Source organism: Carassius gibelio, chromosome A8, assembly GCF_023724105.1.
Source record: "Carassius gibelio isolate Cgi1373 ecotype wild population from Czech Republic chromosome A8, carGib1.2-hapl.c, whole genome shotgun sequence".
NCBI lineage: Eukaryota > Metazoa > Chordata > Actinopteri > Cypriniformes > Cyprinidae > Carassius > Carassius gibelio.
Genome location: NC_068378.1, coordinates 18,101,926 through 18,126,643, shown reverse-complemented (window position 1 = coordinate 18,126,643; position 24,718 = coordinate 18,101,926). Strand labels below are relative to the sequence as shown.

At 35.0% G+C, this 24,718-nt stretch overlaps 1 protein-coding gene across 1 annotated transcript in view; it reads left to right on the top strand.

Annotated features, from left to right (window-relative positions):
* Positions 1-24,412, top strand: part of LOC128018729 (adherens junction-associated protein 1-like) — a 50,676-nt gene extending 26,264 nt beyond the window's left edge. The window contains exons 3-6 of the mRNA XM_052604455.1: positions 15,603-15,690; positions 17,269-17,511; positions 19,676-19,798; positions 20,355-24,412. Coding sequence (XP_052460415.1) covers positions 15,603-15,690; positions 17,269-17,511; positions 19,676-19,748 — 404 coding nt within the window. The 3' untranslated portion in view covers positions 19,749-19,798; positions 20,355-24,412. The remainder of the gene's footprint in view (positions 1-15,602; positions 15,691-17,268; positions 17,512-19,675; positions 19,799-20,354) is intronic.
* The last annotated feature ends 306 nt before the right edge of the window (positions 24,413-24,718 follow it).

Below are 24,718 nucleotides of genomic sequence, written 5' to 3'. Positions count from 1 at the left end.
GGCTAGTCATCCATTCAGTGTGAAGTCCTCTGGGTAGATCAACTATTGTGCTCCATAAATCTGTGCAAAAGGGGAAGTGTCTTGACACTTTCTACAAATTAGCTTGACACTATCTGTGTACGCCATGCACAGAGATCTGTTTAAGTTTACACAAAATCATGGTTCAGCACGAGACACAATAAAAGACACATAGCATGACCCCCTAAAACTGACACGCTGCCAATTTGCCGAAAAATATGTTTTAATCCCCTAATTCTACACTACAGATCCGCAATACTGCAAAGTTATTAATCTTCACTAGTTTTGCATATTAGCATGCCATATATTACATTAGCTGCGAAAGATATTAACAATGAAGACTCCCATAAAATTTAATTTGTGGTGAGTAATATACAAGCGAGAACAATTTTACGACTCCCCTGAATGGAGACTTACATACATCCATGCATGTCGAATTGTATTTCAGCACAAAGGTCAACCTCCAATCAAATGTCACGGCCTCATTAACCACAGGATTGATTAGCCAAATGAAGTCAATCTGGAGTGTGGACAGCAGTGTCATCACATCTAAAGGCCAGCATCAGGAATGCCTTAATCTCTAAAGTGCTGTTCCAATAATCCTCTTCGCCTTTCTTCCACTTCTTCATTTCTTCTGATCTTTATAAAGGCTTACCCAGGTGAAGGCAAAACATCAATCGCACCAAACTGACAGTTCACAACCACATAGTCTAACACTATATATATATATATATATATATATATATATATATATATATATATATATATATATATATATATATATATATACTGAAAAAAATAATGACTTGTGGTGAAAACATTTGCATGGCAAGTTAAAATCTCAACTACAACACAGAGAAAAAAATATATAGTTTTAAAAACAGTTTTCTCTCAGAAATTAAAAAAAATATTAGAAAGAAATGGCAAGTAACACACTGAATTAAACTAGAAATTTTGAAGTCGAAAAACTGAAATATAATTTTCTTGTAAAATATACTCCAATAATCTTTAATCTCAAATATTGAGCTCTGATCCAATTGAATTTCGGTTGTTCTAAAAGATGTTCACATTAAGCAGCGTTACTTTAAGTTAATAGTTTGCTTAAAACAAAAAATGTTTGTAAAAAGAGAATGTCAAATAGTTATTTGCGTATTGTGGGAACTCTGAGGTAGTGGCTCACATTCGTAGAGTGATGTCACGGTATGTGGAATAAGCAGTTTAATCTAATATTTGCAGCTAAATTAATTTGACTGGTTTGTGTTTTTTGCTTCTGTTTATGAAAGCAAGTGTAATGGGCTAATACAGACAATGCTGCAGTGTTTTTGCATGTTTTAATTATCTGGTGAATAGAAAGAATACCGGTGTTAATTGCAGTTTTAATAGAACTGAGGCGTGAAAATTGAATAATTTGTTTGCTGCACACAGTCCGTAGCTATCTTTTAAGTGCTATTTTGTCATAAGGGGGGAAAAAAATTGGCTAGTCAGTGACTCTAACAAATAACAAGCGACCTGAGAATATTAAAACTTGATGGAACTGCAGCGGGAAAAAACAGCAAGTTGATATGTAAATCCCTGAAGAATATAATCCTTCACTCTGTTCTACGCTGTCCACATGGAAAGAGTAGTAAACCACATCAAATGTTGCATGTTGTCTCTTGATGGGGCTAGATCTACAGTATCTGAAATATTAATGCATTATGTAGTATGTTGCCTTGCCATATTTTTCATATACAGTATGAAAATGAGTCCTATGTAGTGCCCTTATGGCATGCCATAATTATCCATCTCTGTCAAGCTAAAGCTGAACCGGTCTGATGAAACGAAATACCTATCAAGGTGAAATCCTCTGCTTCCTCGTTCAGTGAGCAGCATGGGTAAATTTAGCCCCTCGCGAACCTGCACCAGTACTAAACTACTTCTGACATGCAAAGTTATGGGGGGAAAATAAGCAATGGGCTGTGAATACAAAACTGGAGCATTAGACATGCATATGAATGGGTGTTCAGCCAGGGAGTTCATTTCAAAGCATAGAAAGTGCATGGAGGTCAATGTAACTGTTCACATGCCTGATTAAAATCCAGGACACCAACAGCATTAACTCCTTTCATTATGGTATTGGAGATGCTGTATTTTGTATAGGGATATTTACCCCAAAGTTAAAATTATGTCAACATTTTCTCCTTTCATATTGTTTCAAACCAGTAGGACTTTCTTTCTTCTGTGGAACACGAAATAATTAATGTAAAATAATGTTTTAAGCATTCAGTTGAGAAACTGAAAACTGCTTCATATTTTTTTTTTTTTTGGAAACTATGATACATTTTTCGGGATTCTCTGATGAACAGAAAGCACAATTTATTTAAAATAGAAATATTTTGTCAAATTGTAAATGTCTGTAATGTTTGATCAATTTTAATGCATCCTTGTTGAATAAAAGTATTAATTTCTTTCCTTGTTTCTTTCTTTTTAAATCTACTTATACCAAACTTTTCAATGGAAGTCTATCTTGGTTTCCACAAAAATATGAAGCAGCACAACATTCATATTGATATTCAAAGAAAATAGTTATTTAAAATTGTAAAAATATTTAACAAAATGCAGTTTTATGCTGTATTCTGGTCCATTAAATGCAGACGTGGTGAATATAACTGTTTGACTTTTATACTATGTAGACTTTATGAGAACCATGTGACAACAGCTTTAATCTCTACCCACTTTCATTATATAGAAAAAAAGCAGCTTGGACATTCTGTGTCCAATTACGCTCTTTCTTTTTCACCCATGAAAAAAAGTCATCAAGTATATGATGAGAGAAATTATTTTTTGGATGAAATATCCCTTTATTTTCCTTTAATAGCGAACATTCAAGACCTTTCACTCATTTTAATGAAGAACTATATCAGGCTTTTCCCCAAGGACCATTGCATTGCAACTGTGTGCAATGCATCAACTTCCCTCCATCAGCTCAGTGCTGACTAGACTATATTTTAGAGTTACGTATTATTCCTGGTGACAGCCTTGACTTTGGGGGTCTGTTGGCACAGCACAAGGAAGATTTTACTGCAGCAGATCAAACATGATTCAGCTGTTTACCCATCCATTTGTTTGTGTATGTGTTATGTCTTTGTGTCTATGTGTGCATTCAGAGGGGTCAAGGTTTGGTCCAGTTTGCCCCTACTGGTAGGAACTGTAATTGCACAGTATGGTTCTACAAATGGCCCTTTTTTTTTTTTTTTTTTTTTTGCATGAATGGCCAACCGCAGGAAGTCTTGTATTTTATAATATATATATATATATATATATAATATGTAAGCAACATATGCACAAATATTAAATTATTTTATACTTTGTATTTATTACTACTATTTTTTTTTTAAGGTTAGTACTTGTTTCAGAAGGTACAGATAAGTAACATTCCCAAAAATGTTGGCAAATTTATAAAAATGGAATCGTCCTCAGTCCATACCTGTGTAATCATGTGTGTCGTTTGTGTCCATTTAAGATGCTAGCATTACCATGAAGATCACAGATGGAGCTATCAGGTTAAAGCTGTGCGTGAGTTGATTAAAATGCAGTACAGTCCTGCTGCTCAGCACTCCAAGCTTGTTATCACCTCCCCAGGCTCAAAGGTTAATTGAACATTTAATAAGGAAAAGACAAAATTATGCATCTTTCCAAGCCGGACTGTGCTTAAAAGTTAATGGTTGGAAAATATTTTTTTAGTTTACTTATTTTGTGAAATTATGTTGTGGCATCCTGATTACTCATAATAATGCTCTGCTCAATGAAGGGTGATCAGTAGTAAAATAAGAATTATAGGAATCACTGGAGGGCTGAAAATATTGCTTCCACATTCCACTCAAATGCAAATTGTTATATATTCCATATCTAATCCTTCTCCTACTTCACTGAGGGACAACTTATTGGAATTATTTCCAATTCCAGTTATTTGGAAATGTTGGGTAATGTGAATAATAATTAGTTATTAATATTTTTATGAAAAGTTATTAATTCACATTACTTTTTTTTTTTAACTAAACATATGATATGTCATATGATCAAACATGATTATTTAATGTAAATTGAATTGTTTACAAATGTCAGTAAACTTTCAGCACATTATCTCACGTTTCTAACTCGTTGAATATATATTAATTAATGATAAATTAAGCATTATATAATGTCTGTTAATGATTAATTAATTAAATTTATTATAAACATTTACTTTTTAATTTTATTTCTACAAACTTTTACTTTTGTACAATGTAGTTTGATGATATGATATTCTGTATAGGCTATGCTTAAAAGGTATGCTTTAGTTTTGACATGACATTTTAAAAATACATATTAATATACATATTATTATTATTATTATTATTATTATTATTATTATTATTATTATTACAAGGTATTATTTTGTAGTCTGACTAAAATCAAACCTTTAAACTGATAAGCGTGACACACACTCACCAGAATTACAATACCCATAATTCTCACATACTACAACATACAATAAAACATTTTTTGCACATCAGATATATACCTCAGTTTTTCCCACCATGGTGCATGGAGATGTTTTCAATTGTATTTGTCAAATACAATAAAAAATAAGATAAATAAATAAATAAAAAAGAAAAATAGACTGAAGTATTGAAAAAGACACATTATTAAAATACAGTTTACCTTTATTATGTCAGTCCACCGTGTATGATTGTTTTGTGGTAACTGAAAGACATTATGTTAGGTCCCAAAGCATGACCCACTGGATGACCTTGTGTTGTAGCAGCAGTACAGCGTTTGTGAGATGTCTTCAGGTGCACTTACTTTTTTAAGTTATTGCCTCCAGTTTTGATGTGCTCCAGTTTTATTAAAAGGCGACATTTTTCCTGTCAAAGGTGTGCTAAATTCCCTCACAGGCCCCTTAGGGATGTGTCTTGCCAGAATTATAATACATGAACTATATTATGTTACAAGTGCTATCTTTCTTAAAACTGTTCAACCAGTAGGTCCGTGTGGTTTCACCGAGGTAAACCTTTTAAAGACGTGATGATAAGCTCACAGGGATGCTCTGACAGACATCCGTGAAGTAGTTCCATCCAGGACAACTTCATTATCTGTTAAGTAATACAATCATAGAGTCTACTTTGACCACCTCTCCCTCCCACACTGTACAGAGCGATCGAATTATGCAGGGAAGCCTTTGACACTGGGAAAAGGCATTTAGAATAATTGCCTTTGATCCTCCTTGTCTTTCTCTTTCTCCTCTCCATTTCACCCTGCTCCTGCAGTAAGGGTTTGGGAATGCTGTAGCTCAGTGAAAAGTCAAGTGAGATTGACATTTTGACATCTTTGTTAATTGGCAATCGTGAACCATCAGCAGGAGCCATGAGAGTTTGCCCGCAATCAGGTGGGGCGTGTGGGAGGACAACAAATGGAGCAAAGGGGGGGAGAAGGTTGACACCCAGAGGAGGAGGAAAGACTTCAAACCCTTCACTACAGATCCAATGCATTCAAAATTAGAGCTGGATATCTGAAGTATGTGGTTGTCGCTTGGTTGGCAAGATTTTCATCAAGCCCGTTTCCACAAATGAACGGGAGAGGTGCACTCAGCAGGAGTCAACAGCTCTGTGCACAGAAAGCTGATGCAATCAAACGTAAATGTAGCTAGATTCACAAAGAGCACAAGGATGTAACTGATGGAGATATAGTCATTCTCACTGGTCTGCGAGAGGAGAACTGGTGCAGAAAGAACAGTTTTTTAACTAATGTACTGAGCAAATAGGGTTTACACATGAGAAAGCCTGCGTTTGAATTGCTATTCCTATTTTCCCCCATGAATAAGTTAAGATTCCATTCATAAGTGGAACCCTCTCATTCACATACATTTTTCGGTGTACATGCTTTTAAACTTTTAAAATTCAGTGGCCATGAAGGACAAATTGTGAAACTCAACACGTTCTTGTGCTGAATTATAAAGCATCATAAAGTGTAGTGCTGTGGGCTTTCTGTTCTATCTCACTTGTTTTGGAACATATGGGTACAACACAAAAGAAGAGATTTTGAAGAATGTTTCAACTGTTTTTGACTATACAGTGAAAGTCAGTGGGATTCAAAACAACAGACCAAAAACAGAAAAAACACACTGGGACATTTTTCAAAATATACTAAAATACTAAATGGAATGTAGAAACTTTAATTTTCTGTAAAGCAACTTTGCAACGATTTGCATTCTGGAAAGCGATATAAAAAAATTCTTGAATTGAAAATTTATTTTTATGTTCCACAGAAGAAAGAAAGACCAATGATAAAAGAAAAGTTTTTTTATACAAAAATATTAAGCAGGTCAACTATTTTCAACATTGATCTTATAAATAAGTGTTTATTGAGCACCAAATTAGCATATTAGAATGATTTTTCAATGAAAATGAAATAACATTAAAATTTAAAATATATTAAAATACAAAAGTAATTTTAAATTGCAATAATGTGTCACAATATTAAAATGATACAGTTTTATAATAAATGCAGCATAGTGAGCATAAGAGACTTCTTTAACATTAAAATGCTATGTGTGTAGAAATTCTTATAGAGCAATACAAAATGTGCAAAAGGAAATGTTTAGATGAAGAAGATGTTCTGATTTGAAATCATGATAATATAATCATGATCATAATATAAAAGCAGCTAAAGGTACTAAAAAGCCCCTTTTAAAAGATTCTGAATTTGGCTTTACATGACAAATCTCCATGTTACAGAAAATGGATAATTGCTTTTGGAAAATGATTTAAAAAATAGATTCATAAACCCCAGAGAATCTCCATGCTCAGATAATATATGCATATACTAATCATTTTTAACTCACAGGGAAAAAGAAAATGTTTAATAGTGCTCAGACATCATGGGAAAAAAGATTTTCTTTCTCCTAATACTCTTGCTTTCTTTCTCTCTTTCTCTATGAGATTTCACTCATAATGAAATTACAGCATTCCCAATAAAACTAAATTGACTTATTAGATTACTGTGAAAAATATCTGGTATTAGTGCTGGGAATTGCAGCAAAAAAATTGTATGATTTTGGCGGGATTGGTGCTCCTGTAAAGTCAATTTAAACTTGCCAGACGCACAGCAGTTCATTTGAAGTTTGAAGTATCTGGAAACTCCTGCATACACATTCTGAAAGTCCTTTTTTTTCCACTTTCATTATCTTAACCACAGCATGATTGAAAACACTCAGTGAAGGCATCTCCTTTCCACTCCATCTCACTAGCCCTTTACAGCCATCTGTAGCTGCAGATGCCAGGCTTGGGCTGCATTAATAGAGCATTTAGCTGACAGATCCACACAATGTCCAGCTTCAAACCACTAAATGTCCTTTAGGTGCATAGAGGAGTGTCTGTGTCTGTGGTCTCTGCTCTATGGGGTCCCAGCAGCACAAACTCATAACCATCAGTTAAAATACTTCCCCCATGTGTCTCCTTTGCATATTTTTCTTCAAGGTCCTATACGTATAAATAGTGCTATTTGGGTTTTATATTTGTCCTAATTTTTCAACTCTAAAAAAAACTATATTTCCACCACTGTCCTATTTTAAAGGCAGTCTCATGACATTTCACTTTGTTAAGCCTAACTTTTATCTGGACCAGTTTACTCTGCTATATATCACTGACCACTAGTGGATCTTTGTTCATGTGTTTTGTACATCCTGGTTCTACATATTGTAACGGAAACAGGTCAATTTAGCTCAAAGGGAATCATTTAAGATTTTAAAGGGAATTTGAACAGAATCACTGTTTCACGGCTGGTCACTGAGACGCCCTGCGATTCAGTGAACGAGCCGTTTAACATCAAATCTGCGCTGGATACTAATAACCAAACTATAGTGAAACACTATCAATTAGCACAGTAACAAGATCGGCAGTTTAAGACATTAACTTGTAAGCACAACATACTTCTCAAGTATACAAGATACTTCTCTTTTCAATATGAATAAGGCTTTATTAGATAAATCTAAGACATGTAAACTAATCTAACACATAAACGCACGCACTCACACATTCACACAAGTTGCAGGAAGATATAAAGTTAGGGAAAGATGAGTTTAAGAGAATGGAAATATGGAATCCCAAGTTTACAGCAATACGTTAAATTGCATAGACATGAGCAACCATCAATCACTTAATTAAGGCTCGCATTGAGTTCCTCAATGGGGTTAAAATTATATTAGATGCACCAGCACAACAAATATCTGGGGATACATTGCCTTCGTTTTCTGTGAAAGGGACTCCCGTTGAAAGGGGTATCCCGGTGTTGCTGATTGGCTGGAAGTTCAGTAGTGATTGAAGTGATGTCTTGGGAAGCCCGTGGTTGTTGGGCGTTGTTGAGTCGTGTGCGCTGGTTGAAGTTGAACGGGCACCCGAGGTCAGGCATCGGAGACTTAACGTTACAAAACTTAACTCAGAACACGAAACTCTCAAATGGAAAAGAAAAGAAATAAAGTTTGACGAGACTAGGTTGTGTTCCTTCTCATCGTGGCTAAGTAGCAGCAGGCGTGCAGGCTGAAGCACGCTGCAACCGCGCTCAAACTGTGATGACTAAACAGCACTGCTAGAAGCTACAAGCTAGCAGAAGCATAGCTAGAGACTGGAAACTGGTATGACTGATAGCAGCAGCATAGCTAGAGACTAAAAGCTAAAGCTACGTAGCAAAGCTACAAGCTAAAAGCTAAGAGCAGGCATGACAAATAGCAGAGACTAAAGGCAAAGATTTTATGGTGTCCCAAGGTATTTAAACTGGCCTGTTGGCCACACCTCAAATGTTGTCTTGACCAATCAGATATTGTCTTGGCTCGGGGGTATCATAAATCATTTGTTTATCTTACCAAGCATGTGGTCCGAATTTTCTTGCCTTGCAGGGTTTAATTTTGGACATGATTCCTATTACACAAATATGATACATGGGACAAATAAATTATTGTCTGGACAATATCAAGCAAGCAGATTCGATTATATCAATACTAGACATGACTATGTATCTTATAGTTATCAAAAGACATACACAATAAGTGATCATACATGATAGTCGAATGTCCGGGTTACACATAAATGAATATGGAGTTAAGCGATGGAATGATTCATTTATAAGTCTTTTTGAGTTCATTCTGGTCCATATATATGTACAAAAAGCAGTTTCTTTGCCATTCTCATGACATAGGAATGTTCTGTAGAGACAGAGGTTTAAAGCCCTTCCCCCTTAGGAATTTCAGTCTGGTTCTGCTGGGTGGGGGAAGTCAATGGGACTTGTGCAGTACTCTCATGGGTTTTCATGTGATGTCCAGTGTTGCATTTCAATTACGCTTTGATAGACTCTTTAATTTGTCTGGTTCGACTCATTTCTGTACAATATTTTTTTTTTTACTGTAAAGGCAACACTACACAGCATATACAAATATATTATTCAATGTATTTCCATGAAAAACTATATTCAGAACAGGACAAGAAAAATGTCTTATAGTATTATTGATCGCAAGGATATAGTGGAGGATAAACAAAGCTCTACATTCCTTTTGTAGTATACAAAAGTATTACTTTTTTTTTTACTAAATTATTTTTACACATATATTCATATTATCACTTTTTAAACAATTTTAAAGTATTCAGACATTATTGACTGACTAGTGTGATATTTTGTGAATAGCTCAACAATATATTTTATTAAACTATAAACCTCTCCCATTTAGAATCACATATTTTTTTTCATATACATAAAGTCAGTTATCACTGTGATATTTTAATAATAATAATAATAAAAAAAAACTTTAACATACAGTAAAATTATTTTTATAAACCTATACCTTGATTACAAATGAAAGCAAATTTACATTTAAACTTCCTTTTGCTATTTCTTTTGCTTGAGGGATGCAATTCTTACACTTTAATATAAATTCCCATTGAGGTTTTTTTCATCCCTGACTGATTAATATTTTTTATCATCTGTCCATGCAACCTTGAAAATTTCATAATAAAAGGAATGTTATGACCAAAAAAGTTACTGCATTTTGATTAAAGATAATGAAAACAAAAACATTTTCACTTTGAGGTTTTTTTCACATTAATTTGAGTTCCCCTAGCCTGTCTATGGTTCCCCCACTGGCTAGAAATTTCAATAGGTGTAAACCAAGCCCTGGGTGTCCTGTTCTGCCTTTTAGAAAATGAGAGCTCAGACGGGCTGATCTGGAAAGATTACATCACATTTCTCTGCTTTGCCCGTCCAAAGAATTTGGATAAAATGTATTCAATTTATTATTTTTTTTTTTTTTTACATTAAATTCAGTCGCAATGTCAACACAAGCTTTACCAACAGAATTTTAAGAAATGGATTCGACAGCACCGCCACAAACAGTGAGTAACAGTGTTCATTAATGCCTAATCTGTGATCAGTGATTTCTGATGTGTAGCTAATTATTCAAGTTCACACAGACTTTCTTTCTCAATCGTTTAATACTGTTTATACATCAGTAATCAAGCAGTGACTAAACGATCAACTTTACATTGTTTCTCTTAGTCATGTCGATATTGTGTTTGCAGTTAGTTGTGGTAAAAATCATTTTGTGAGAGAAAATACATTGCAATGATGAGATCACTGCATTCACATGATAAACAGACTCTACTCAGTGCTGCCAGATTGTATGGACGATTTCCAGCCCAATAGCTCACAAAAACCCGCCCACTCCAACAAAAAAAATGCCCAAAAATTTAAGTGTCAAAATAGTGTGATAGAATATGTCAGTCTAGGCTGTTAAGAGCCATTTCAACTCATTAAAACGAAATTATGACGACAAAATAATATATAATAACGTTAGATACATTTCCCATGGATAAAATCGGGGGAAATATATTAAAGACAATTACCAAATATGCTTTGCCTAAAATATGCACAGTCAAAACGTCAATCAAGTAATTTACCGATACCCTCGAAAAAACACATCCATCATTTTCCGTGTCAACATTCAGAATTTAAATGCAAAAAAGTGCCCAATATAAGTTGCAGTGATATTAGAGCCTTTGTGTCATCTCTCCCTCAACAGATGTAATTCAAGTTTTGAGAGTGAAAACACTTATATTTAGGCATTACGATCACTCATATGGTTCATACATTTAAATAAGATCCGTGATAGTGCTACAAAACCCATCACTCATGAATCATCAGGTCTGTCTGCAGATCCCTAGTGATTGGCTGAAAGTAGCCTACGGCTGCGTGTTTATAACATCGTGATGACTGTTTGGGTGCAGTATATGCACACTTGGGTTTGTTTGTTAGCCAGTTAGCCTATACAATTTATATGTTTGAAAACTGACCCCAAACCAGCCCAAATTTTGTCCACCCGCCAAAGCCAATTTTTCATCCGCACAATCAATTTCAAAACCGCCTAATCTGGCAACACTGAGTCTACTCTCTACTCAATGCTCATCACTGCAGCCTTTCTTGTGATCGGAAAAGATTTTAAAAAAAATAACGCTATAATCTGAATTTACACGATTCGTTAATTTCGACAGCTGTATTAGTAAAAAAAAAAAAAATTGTAAAAGTAAAATTTCCACATATAATACGAATTTCAAATGCAAAGATGTCAGCCAATCACAACAGTTGGACTCTCACAGCAGACACGCCCCTTCAAACAGAGCATTCAAGCCAGAGGCTAAAATCAGGATATAAAAATGCCTTTTATTTCTAAATTGTATTATGTGAAAATCATACTAACAATAAAGTACATCTCCGGAAACATAAAAAAAATAAAAAATAAAACAAACAAAAAAAATAAAATAATCCACATCATGGGACCTTTAATAAAATACCAATTTTGAATGGCTGTTAATTGAGGCTACAGGGGGGTCATGTAAATCAGCCAGCCTTGAACTCTTTGAAACAATTAAATCAAACAACACCCCAAAATAGTTAAAAAGTTCAGCGTGTTCTAACAGGAACACTTAGCAATATCTCTGGGCGTGAGGATTCTGCATCTTTGTGGTTTGGAGAGTTTGGGATGTAGAGTATAGTGCCTATGAGGGTTGGGCTCTTTTGTCCTGATTATTGGCAAGGCGCCCAGGGAAACAAAGGCTCACCCTGAGCACCTGAAGCAAGGTGACTCCATGTCTGTCCCATACCACAGGGATGTTTCCTCTTTTGACACTTTCCCTGACTGGAATTGGTGTGCCTATCTCTCTCATTATAGGTCCAGGTGCGACAAGATGATGTACGCCCTGTTCTCTTTGCCTGGGTGGCAGTAATAAGAATATAATGGGGGTACATTTGCATTCGTCTACTCTGGTATTATAATGCTCTACATTGCACAAATGTGGTGGGTTCGGTGTGACAGAACGGGGAGAATAAAAAATGTGAGCCAAAATCAATACATAAAACAAAAGCCCAAGAAGCCAACAAGAGTTCTGACTCAGAGAAATGCTGAGGACGAAGAGCTCGTCTCATAAAATTTCAGAGATGCATAAACACCTGAATATATCATCTGACACACTCTCTCAATTCAATCTGCTGCCTTCCATCTCAGAGTTAGAGGGACGGAGCAAGAGAGAGAGGGAAATTTAAATGCTGTCTGATATGTTTATGTGTTTGTGTTGCTGGGGGACTACATGCCAAGGAGCAGTGTTCAGGCCAGGGACTGAGATAAAATTAACCCAGCTCTGACCCAGACACAGAACACAGGCAGGGAAAGTGAGGGAGAGCTTTCCCAGATGCATCTGCATGCTTCCATCAGTTACAGTGCCAGGTAAGCAATCAGGAAGAGTCAGAATGCCAGTATGATGTAAACGAGTGTCTGAACTCCTCTGAACCTTAACCAGTTCTCCTCCAGGTCAAACAAACAACCTGTAAGGCATGCACTGCCTACAGTGAATCAAAACTGCATTCGAACAAACTGATTTCTTTTCTGGATCAATACTTCACACCCCCTTGTTAAGACTGATTGATTAGAAATAATCAAGAACAAATTTCATTATCAATTAGTTGGTCTGCACACCATGCAGCATCTCCTAGTGACATCGTTTTACAGTACTGAAAAATGCATTTCTATGGACAACACACAACTAAATAATAGAGTGCATAACACTAGATGTTCAAAAACATGAGAATGCTTTAAATTAAGTGGTTCAAAAAAAAATTCCATAAGGAGTACTACTCAGCAGAGCTTGTTGGCCCTCAAGGCTAATGTAATCTGTCAGAACTGGCCCAGATGTTTACGCCACATACACACATATACAGCATGTACAGGTTTGGAAACATGCACACATGTGCACAAAACTGAAGTGTTTAACTCTCTCTCTCTCTCTCTCCTCTGTTTATATCCCATTTCTTTTCGCTCTCTCTCTAGTATTGATTATTCAGCCAGAACCTGAGGGGCACAGCACCCCAGAGGTCGGTAGGGTTAAGTAAACCATTCCAGGGTTTTCTGTACAGCAACACAGTATGACATACCTTGGCCGTTTCTGCCAGCACTGAGACATTCCTTTAATTGACTCTAAAATGAAAAACGCCTAACACAAGGGGCACTAAAGGAAAATGATGTGTATAAACTGACTGAAGCACACACATATACAGTATTACATCAAGCAGTTATATTTGCTGCCGTGTTAGCTGAACAAAACAAATGCAGTAGGAAGAGGATGCTGGTTTTGAAATGGTTAAATCTTTTTTTTTTTTTTTTTTTTTTTAACTACATACTGAATAATGCAAACAGTCTGACGGTGTGACGGTTGCAAACTGGGTACTGCGGTGGAGTGGATTATTTTGTTATATTTTTTCCAAAGAAAAAGAAAAAACAAAAACAAGAAGACTTTGTTTTTGATTACTGCCAAACAGTGTCAACATTGAACATCTTTAATCTTTACATTGTAAATCAATTAATGTAAATCTTTCAGCCTCAAATGTTAATGAGTTGCGGAAGCAACACATATGGGTAGTTGATGCATAAAATGTGCCTTTAACCTAAAATAAGGATGTACTGCATAAGTGGCCACATTTCTGTTTTGTTTTTCACAGTCTTAATTCATTTAAAGGGTCTTGTCATGTAATCAATAAATTATAGAAATATATGCATATAAGTACATATTGTTGACTCATTGACATTGCTTTTGTTTGGTATGCTGCTTCTGTTAATGTGTCTGCTAATTTCATATATGTAAATATTGCACTTAGTCTCCCAATTAATATATCATAGCACCTGAATACATAATAATTCTAAAAGAATCAGCAAAATATTTGTAAAAATTATTTTATATTCTCACTGTCCTAAAAGTATTTTATGCCAACCACCCATATCTTACAAGAAACACTTGCACAGACTTAATCTTGTACTTGTAATTTGTAATGTACAAAGGCGGCCTAAATGTATTTATAGATAAATCACTTTTGTGGGACACAGTTTAATAAACTGATGTCTTTTAATAATAATAATATATATATATATATATATATATATATATATATATATATATATATATATATATATATATATATATATATATATATATATATATATATATATATATATATATATATAAATGAACAGACACATTTAACTAACACTAAAGGAAAAGGAAACAAAAAACAAAAACAAAAAAACAACAACAGGATATTATCTAGTTATTTTATATGGAAATTTTTGTTAACCCTAAAAAACTAATCCAATAAATGCAATATTCAAAATAGAGGCAAAACACATGAAAAAAAAAAAAAAACATGGAAAATTCCTTCATTATTAATAGATTATATTGTTTATATATATTTTTTTATCCCCATTCAAGATTACATTATAACTTACACACAGCCCACGTTCAAATGCTGTGTCTCATACTGAGCTTGACACTTAACCCCATGTGAAGCTAATGCGCAAGGTGAGGTAAGGTTAACTACTGTTATAACTCTGAAATGGTTATGTGAATAAATTAATGCTAAACTTTGAAACTCCATTAAGTCCTGCACACTAAACACTCGCATAAATGTGCTAAGCTGTACCACATTCTCATATTCCACATACTTTAATATGGATGCTGCTCTTCCTTGCAGACCCGCACACAAACACTTTAATATTGATGGGCAAATCCATAAAATTGCTTTCTTCACTCTTATCAGCTCCAGCAAGAAATGGAAGTCGTGGTACTCTTTATATCTAAACGTCTGTAACTGTGGCTCCCCGTGGGGTTTCATTCCTATCCATTCGGGAGTGACGGAGTGAGAAAGACTGCATAGCTCATACTGTAGTTCTTGCGACACTCTTTATTCTGGAACAAAGTGTTCTTGTTCTGCTTTAATTGTTGTTTGCTGAACTTTAGCCAGCTGGTATGCTTGCCATCTTCTCCCAGTCAAGCTGTTTCATGCTCCAGACTTTGTGAAATGGTGTAACGGTGGCAGACGGGGCTTAGAAGACGCTATTCTGGCATAGATAGAGCAGTACATGTTAAGATGCAGTATCAGTGTTATTGCAATCAAATACCTTGCAAGAGGCACTGGAGCTCACATTAGTTGCCATAGAGACATTGATAACTATGCTTTGTCTTTGGTTTTTCTCTTCTTAGGTCTGGCTGTTCACCAGATCATCACCATCACTGTGTCCCTCATCATGATCGTTGCAGCCTTGATCACGACTCTAGTACTTAAAAACTGGTAGGAAACATTCTTTTCTTTCAGTACTGTGTCAGTGACCTCTGTCTGTGTTCCTCCTGTTTGTCTCTCCCTATTCCTGTCCCTCTGTCTGTTTATTATTTGTCCTTTTCTATCACTCTGTCTGTCAATGTGGACAGTGACCCCTTATTGCACCAAGCAATCTGGATACTCGTACACAATAGCTCTTTCCCAAACCTTTTGAGCTTCTTTTTTTAGGCAGCATTTTAAGGCACCCAAGATAACTTCTTTTGATCTCTATGAATCTTCTATGAGACAGCATTATCAGAGTGCATTGCAACATGAATGTGGGAGATATATGTGTGTGTGTGTGTGTGTGTGTGTGTGTGTGTCACAAAGTGTTCATTAAATTATAAAATTATTTAAAAAAATGGTTAATAATGTAAATAATGCTAATAAAAATGGAAATAACAAACAATTGTAAAAATAATATTTAGAAACTAAAATGTTCATTAAACAAGAATAAACAAATACTGAAAATTACTTATGAAAAATCGTAGTAATAATAATAAAAATATATTTGTAAATGATTAGAAACATACCTTTTTTTACATTATTAAAATACTTGAAAAAATATTTTTAAAAATTGTCAAAATTATATGAATAAAAGTTAATTAAAATAATGAAAATAATTATGTTTACTATTTAAGGCAAAAAAAGGTAGTTATAATAGTTCAATTCAAGTTTATTTGTATAGCACTTTTTATGATACAAATTAATGATTTGTATCATAAAGAAATGTTAATTTTTAAAATATTTAGTAGTCGCTTATCAGTGGTGACTGTCAGTTTATGTGCATATGGCAGATATTTTTGGATTAAATTAATACAAGAAGTAGTCAACCAGATGATGAACAATATTAACAGCAATTATTATATGATATTATCACACTTATCACACAGCAATATTTGGTAGTTCTGTATGTTGTTTCAGGGTTAGCATCATCTGAGGTCCTCTGAGGGTCAGCATCATCTCTTCTCAGGTGTTCTGGATCCAAACTGGAGCTTGTGTGAATCCTAGTTACCACATGATGTAAATCCCGTGGCAAAACAGAGAAACAATAGAGACATCATTAGCGTAGCTGCTGTTCCAACCAAATAAAATTAATTAGTATAACCCAAGCCAAAGAATAATAATGCACATCTGATCAGATACAACTGCAGTCACAAATTATGAGATGCACGCTTGGTGAAAGAGATGTGCTTTCAATCTAGATTTAAACAGAGAGAGTGTGTCTAAACCCCGAACATTATCAGGAAAGCTATTCCAGAGTTCGGGAGCCAAATTCGAAAAAGCTCTAACTCCTTTAGTGGACTTTGCTTGAAATCTTTTGTTGAGTCATTTTGCTGCACTTTGCTGGCTATGTAGAGCATTTCAGATCAGTCATTTTCAATCAGAATGCCTATTTAGGAAATACACAGCGAGGAGGCTCACTAGGTTTCGAACAGAGCTAAATTTGTCTGTGTCTGCCTCCCCAGTCCATGTTAAGTGTAGGACAGACACAGCGGTTCAAGGTATGATTTTATGTTGGCTTTGTGAATTTGGTGCGTGTTTTTGTAGTTGTGCGCAGTCCGGGAATGGCCGACACAGCAGCCATCAGAGAAAGATCAACCAGCAAGAGGAGAGCTGTCAAAACCTGACCGACTTCACGCCCGCCCGCGTGCCCAGTAAGATGGACATCTTCACCGCCTACAATGACAGTTTACAGTGCTCACACGAGTGCGTGCGGGCCGGCATACCGGTGTACACAGATGAGATGATCCAGCACACACCCATCTACAAGACCTCCTACAATGGAAACAGGCAAGAGTCCAAGATTAATATATATTCTGTAGAAAAAACTGGGCTGGATGTTGCTGTTGCTGACAGTGAAGATACTGCACTGGCAGCCCTGTCCGTACATTCTGACAGGGTTTGGCTTCCTCATAGCTTAGAGTAGGTTCAGTGCTGTCAGAAATAATGTTCATTCTAAAAAGCTTGAACACTGGACCAAAGCAGAGCAGAAGAAACTTTATCCACAAATGTATAACATGCTGTTTAAAGTGCACATCACATTTAACCCTGGCTGTTAGCCATTTTCTCTCTCTCTTTTTTATTTTTTACTAAGGGGCCATTTACACAACACCGTTTTCACCTAAAAACAGAAAAGCACACATTTTACAGTGCAGTCTCAGAAAAAATGGTACAAAACTGTCACTGGACTGGCATCCAAAAAACGTAAAAAAAAAAAAAAAAAACTTAAAAAAGTTAAACGTTACATAATTTGTACCATTTTTACCCCAAATCGTAAATAAAGTACCTTAGATCTAAGAGGTAGTTTCTTAACCCTTTCACGCGTGTGTTTGAAATATTCACACTGACCCCCCACAGTGAGTTTTTTTTTACGGCGACTGTTATTTTAGAACGCCTTATTATTTCCATGGCGACGTGACACACTGCAGCCACAATAGCACTGTATGAAAGATAGATCGCTTTTCCTTAATTTTTTCAATGTAATAAAACAATCACAAACTTGTTAACTGTGTCATAAAATGATATTCCGATTCTCAAATACATGGAAGTGAATGTGTTTTGTGGTTTACAAACCTTCATTATGATCTTGTTAGTTGATCTATACTGAGTGATGGGCACAGCAATCCAGAGAAACATACTTTATCTGCCAGATTTACAACACATTCTCGTGAAATACATGAAAGTAAGTGATTGGTGAATTAGAAGAATAGAGAGAAGTTTATAGTTACCTACACACAGGGCCGTCCCAAGCTGGACCCATCGTCAAATTATAATTGACTGGATTTTTATTACTGCTGTAAAATCAGTGTGTATTACTTATTGTTTTTCTAGTAGTTATGTGTTTTTAATGTCTGAAACTTAAAATAAACATTATGTGGTTGAAAACAGTACATAATTGTGATACATGACAAGCGCAGATTGAGTCCATCATTGGCTCGGCTCCAGTCAAAGCGCAAAAGCACATTTGAATCTGGCTGTACTTTCTAAATCCCATATGTGTGACCGTACTCCCGGGGGCACAGAAATAACGATCCCACATGTGGGACTGTGGTACTCAAGTGATTCAAATGACATATTTGTGCCTGCAGTGTAAGTGCAGAGTTTTGTAACTTTTTCTGAATTGTTCTTTAGCTGAGAGATAAAGAACATGTTTCCATGTTAAAACGTTCTTAGAGAAGTTGCGTGTTTAAATTCTTCCACTGTAATGCAACACCACTATAGCCATTCACACACACACAGACAGACTCTCTTGCTGTTGCATCGTGCCTCATGCTGCTTTTCATGTAGTCATGAGTTACATTTGAGATATTTATGACAGCTTTTCAAGTTAATAATAGTTAAACTTTAAATATCAGAGGTCTTAAAACCCCTGCATTTTGTTTCATTTAAACTGTGTTTGAATGCAAGAATGTCGTCATTTAAAAAAAAAAAACAATAGGCTGTATATATATAAGATAAATAATATATATATATATAATTTTTTTTTTTTTTTTTTACCATTCTTAAAGTGCTGCTTTTAACATGTTTCTCTGCTATGATCTTTAATAATAGAATAATTTAGCCATTAATGTGCATTTTGGAAATAACCAGTTTAATCTGCCAGAGAGTCATTATTCTTCAGACAAGTATGTTGTGACAGTTGTTTAGTCTTGTTTTTTTCCATTCTTCCATCCATTCTTCCATTGCCCTGGTCTTAACAAAAGAGTATGAGTATGAGCTTTAAATTGTATGAATAGTATCAATGTAGTTTCATTTAATAGTGTATGCTTCAGAACGCAATAGCCTAGATGAGAGGGTTTAGAGGAAATGTAACTGTGGATGCTTTGTTTGTGGAATAATGTAGTCGCCACATTAAAAAAAAAATATATATAAAAAAATATATATATCAGGGAATAGGACAGAAGTGCTTATATCTGCAACAGGACTGAAGAGCTGATCTGTCTGTCTATTCCAGACCGTCGCCCACTGAAAGGCAGCTAATCCCTGTGGCCTTTGTGTCGGAGAAATGGTTTGAGATCTCCTGTTGAGGCCCCTTTACTACCTTTGGGTTGAGCCCACGTCTTCAGTTTGTGCCCTGGTATGTACTGTATTTCATATGACTCTGAAGTCCACATGGTGTAATTCTGACACGTGCTTGTGTACTTACTAGAAAGTCACAGTTACTTGTGGTTTGTGGATCATATCTTTTAAAAATTGTGCTGAAACAGAATTTACACCAACAGCAGAGATATAGTGTGACATGAAAATACTAATATAATGTAACACTTGTATCATAAACTAACAATGAACACCTTTTATGGAAATAATTGGTAACAATTTCACATATTGAGCAATGCATTTGCTTCAGTATTTATTATTCAAACAATACATTTGTTACAGTATTTATTCATCTTTGTTAACAAAAGTAAAAAAAAAAATAATAATAATTATATATATATATATATATATATATATATATATATATATATATATATATATATATATTATGTTCTTTAAAGTAACATGTAAGTTAAATCTTACATTTTTTCTTACATACTTTTACAGTAGTTTATTTATTATCAGTTCTTATTCTATTTAAAAAAGTCAATTTAATATTTAAATACTTAATTGAATCTTTTCAATGTATCTTTCAGGATCTCATTGGAAAACCTGTGAGTCAAACACAAAAGACTAAAACACAATAAAGCAAAACAAAACCGCAAGAACAACAACGACAAGCAATTACAGAGACGGGAAGTGAGATGATCAGGCAGTTTGTACAAATGTTTGATCTCTCTAGAAATGGACTGAAGATGTTTATTTTTCTAGACTGATGCAGTGCTATGGATACCACTCCCAAATTATTTTCCATAGACATGCGATCATTTTAGAGATGCTATACCTAGAGCTGATATATTGAATACGTGTATTACTGCACATGTGGGTGTGCTGGAGTGGAGAGGCCATGGGACGCTCTCTGACACGATGATACGTCTGCTTGTGTGGAGAAAAGACTCTCCTGAACTTTGTGCCAATAATGCCATTATGTGCCACTACATATATAGATGGGACGCATTCAGTTTTGTGGAAAATTACAGACACATCATGTAATTTCAGTGACTGTCTCCCAATATCAATGTGTCATCCGTTTTTGTATAAAAAGTATGAATATGTATTTGAAATATGTTTTGAAATAGCTGAGGAAATGTGTTACAAATGTCAAAAAAAATATTTATATGGAGCACTATTCATTTAAAGAGAGAGAGAGAAAAAAGAACCCATTGAGAAATATAGTAGTATACCCAGGTTTTAATTTCACTACATTGTTACTAGGCCCTGTTTTAAAGGAATAGTCTCTATTTTTATACAAACAATGTTACTTATGAGTCAAACAGACCCAATTCAACCGGACTCTTGGGACTGTTAATCTGTGAGCAGAGGTTTAATGAAGTCGTTTTTTTTAAAGCTATCAAACAATGTGGAAGCCAGATTCAGTATGCATTTAAAGCTTATTTGATTTGCCAAAGCCATGCATCAGACGCTTGTTGTTTCCTTTTTTTTTTATCACTGATGAGAAATTACCTGTATGGGTTAATCATGTTTACAGACTCACAGACCCTCAGAGAGGTGTATGATACCTACCAGAAAACTGTTAGTTTGTGGGTCAAGCCTAAATATCACAATCAGTTATCTATTAAAACATTACCAGATAGCTAATAAACCTCCTCTACATTTGAATAACAAAGCTTAATTTGAATAAATCACCAGTCAGTTATCAGCCCTGTGCATAGACTCATAAAGGACAAAATATAGTTTATTTCCGTGCCTAGTCATTTGTGCCATTTGTTTACTTCTATATTTAAATCTAAAACAAAACCATGAATGTCCCTGTCATTGTGTGGTACGATTTAATTTAAACTAACAGTTTATAATTTATACTAAATTTGACTAAAAGGTTAATATTCCATTATTAGAAACCGAATCGTATAGTGCCAATCATTTTAATAAATTCAGAAATGTAGTAATGTGCAAACAGCATGAAATGTGCCAATCAGTTTCATTTATTGATTAAGTCAGCAGGAACAAATAACACTTTTATTAGTGTGTGCATGTGTGTGTGTGAGAGAGAGAGAATGTGTGTGTGATAGTTGAGCATCACTAGACCAAAGAGCTTCACTGTGGGTAGCAGTATGTAAACAGACCAGGACAGTTATTCATGATGAGTTAAGAAAATAAGAGGGAGGATACTATTATTTTATCCCAGGACAGATGTTTAATGATTACAATTACATATTGTACAAAGGCAAACACTGTGAACGAGGAAAAGCGTTGTTTCCGAACATCTTGGAGTAAATTTAAACATAGGTTTTCAGATGTTACTAAAAATGTTTAGAACCAGTAGAGAATTGTGATTCCTGTATTCATCCTTGGAAGACAGCAATACATATGAAGTTTTGAAAACCCCCTTTTTTCACAATCTATAATTGACCAATTTAAGAGATCATGTGAACCACACTTGCCAATCATGTTGGGTATTTAGAAAGCGTACTAATTATATACTGGAACACTAAAGCTCTGTATTATGTACATGTGTAAATGTGTTTTCTATATATTTACCTCTGTTCTATCTGTGTGATTTTTTAAAAATAGTTTTTATCACAATATCAGTGGATAAGTTTGAAAAAGATTTTTGTTTCCATTGCATAAGCCACTGCAGACATTACAGACAGACAAATGTACACTGATGTTGTGCCAAGCCTCAAAAACACTGTTGTTTCTGCTGTAGCTGTAGTTTTCCTAATAATTAGGGAATTCCAGGAATCACTAGGAAACTGCATGGGATAAGATGCACTAAAGACATTTTGGAGGTTTCAAGAGTAAGTTTTTATTTTAATTTTTAAGTCCAAATAAGTGCTAAACGGGACACTTTGAGAAAAGAAAATGTTCTCTTAAGCAGAAGATTTGTGCTGTGAGTCTGATAAACATGTCTGGAGTTGGACTTGAGTTTGAAATGTTGATTTGTTTTTCAGTCTTGACACAAAGCTTAGAATCAGTTGAATGAAAATCTGCTGGAAAAAAGGTTAATTGACTTTGTGCTAAGCCCCGCCTTAAAAAAACCCAATGACCAATCCTTCTGGACCTTGCCAACTGTTTGCCATATCACAAGACAAGCTTATGTTTTACATTCTGTAATGGTGTGTGTACACCAAAACCGAAGCGAAGTCATACATTTCAGGGTGCCTGGAGACGGCTACAGGAATGCCCTCCTCCATTTTCTGATACAACCAGATGTGTCAAACCAAACATTCCAATAAGCTCTTTGCTGATTGGACTGCGCCACAACATGTCATGCGTATTTACCGCTCGAGCTGAAATTTTTCAACTTGTGCGGAAGACACGATTAAGGCGAACATCGCACATTTGCAGCAATTGCAAATTAAAGTCTATTTGCCCCTTTAGGTTGATTTTGTATATAGGCTAATCTACTCACAAATAATTACATTTGCTTTTGGTGTGCACACTCCATACGGCTTGTCTAAATGAACAACAGTAACCATTGGGGCGGAGCTAAGGGAAACGGACAACTGACCATTTTCATCGTCTGTGCATTACACCTGAATGTGCTTTCTCATTCATTTCGAGTCTATCAGAAATTTCTCTGAATGAAACCTGCTGAATCCAGTGCAATATGTTTTTTTATATGACAAATGCATCTAAATCAGAGCGTCCTCGTTATTGACATGTAAATTACATACTGCTTATTGTAAAGGCTTATTTTGTTGTCGTGTTGTACTTTTTGTTTTCATGTGGTAATATACTCAGGCATCATCTATCTATGAACGTTTATAAAAGTCAATTGTCTAATGTTTACAGACAAAAATCTTTGTTGGCTTCAGTTCTGTTCTTTTTCTTTTTTTACTTTATTTATTAAGTGACGCACATTTCCAGAGTCACATTTCATGATGACAGGTTTCATATGGTGCAGAGCGTACTCCTAAACATACCCCCCAAAAGCCCAGGGCTGTCAGGAGGGATTACGCCAAATTCCTCCTTGTCCGTTTAAACTTATAGAAACCAGAAACTCTTTACTACGGCTTAGTCAGGGAGGATCTGAAATGGTCTTTGGCTTTTGATTTGCTGCAGGTACACTTTATTACATTGCTCCATATTCCATACGAAAACAACCTGACACATGTCCTGTTGTTGCCATAGAAATAAAAACTTTGTACTTTGTGTACCTTAACTTTTTTATATTTATGTCTAATATATCGATGAGTACCTCTTTTTTTTCTTCTTTTATATAAGATCTATGAATATAGTACACAACACAATATATGAGAAAGAAAAAACACATGAAAACATACACGGATGCTGTATGAACTAACAGTCTCTGTGTGGAAATAGTGCTGTGTACTTTTATTTTGTGTCTTTGAGTCTCTCTCTCTTTCTCTTTTTGTAGGTATTGGTAAAGTTACATTTCCAGGTGACAATGATTTTGATTCTTGTTCTAAAGCTCTCTGTGTTTTGGCCACTGTAAATGCAGCTGTCATCAGAATGAATCTGTACATTTAGTACTCTCTCAAGTTGCTATGAATAAGATGTTACAATGAAATGGGCTGTCTTTCTATAAACACCATCAAACGTTTGTAAAATGATTATGGGGTGTTATTTGGACTGGGACAATGATATTGAAAATAAAAGTCATTCAAAAAAGAAAAGCACTGCATGCTGGCATATTACTGCTGATTGTTTCTTGAAAATATTTCTTTAATGTTCCATTCATTCAGCTCTATTTGCAAAAAATGCATTTTGTGAACAGGATTGTTGGTAGCCTCTAAGATTTAATGTAATATTTTTTCCTATTGATTGAACCAGACAGGAATGTTTAACAGACCTCTTTGTATCTTTTGTTGTACGGCTAAAACATCAGGTCTAGCTCTACACCGGCCGTAAGACATGAAAGCGTCCAATCGGATTTTTACCAGATGAAACACTGTATGATTTCCCATAAAATATG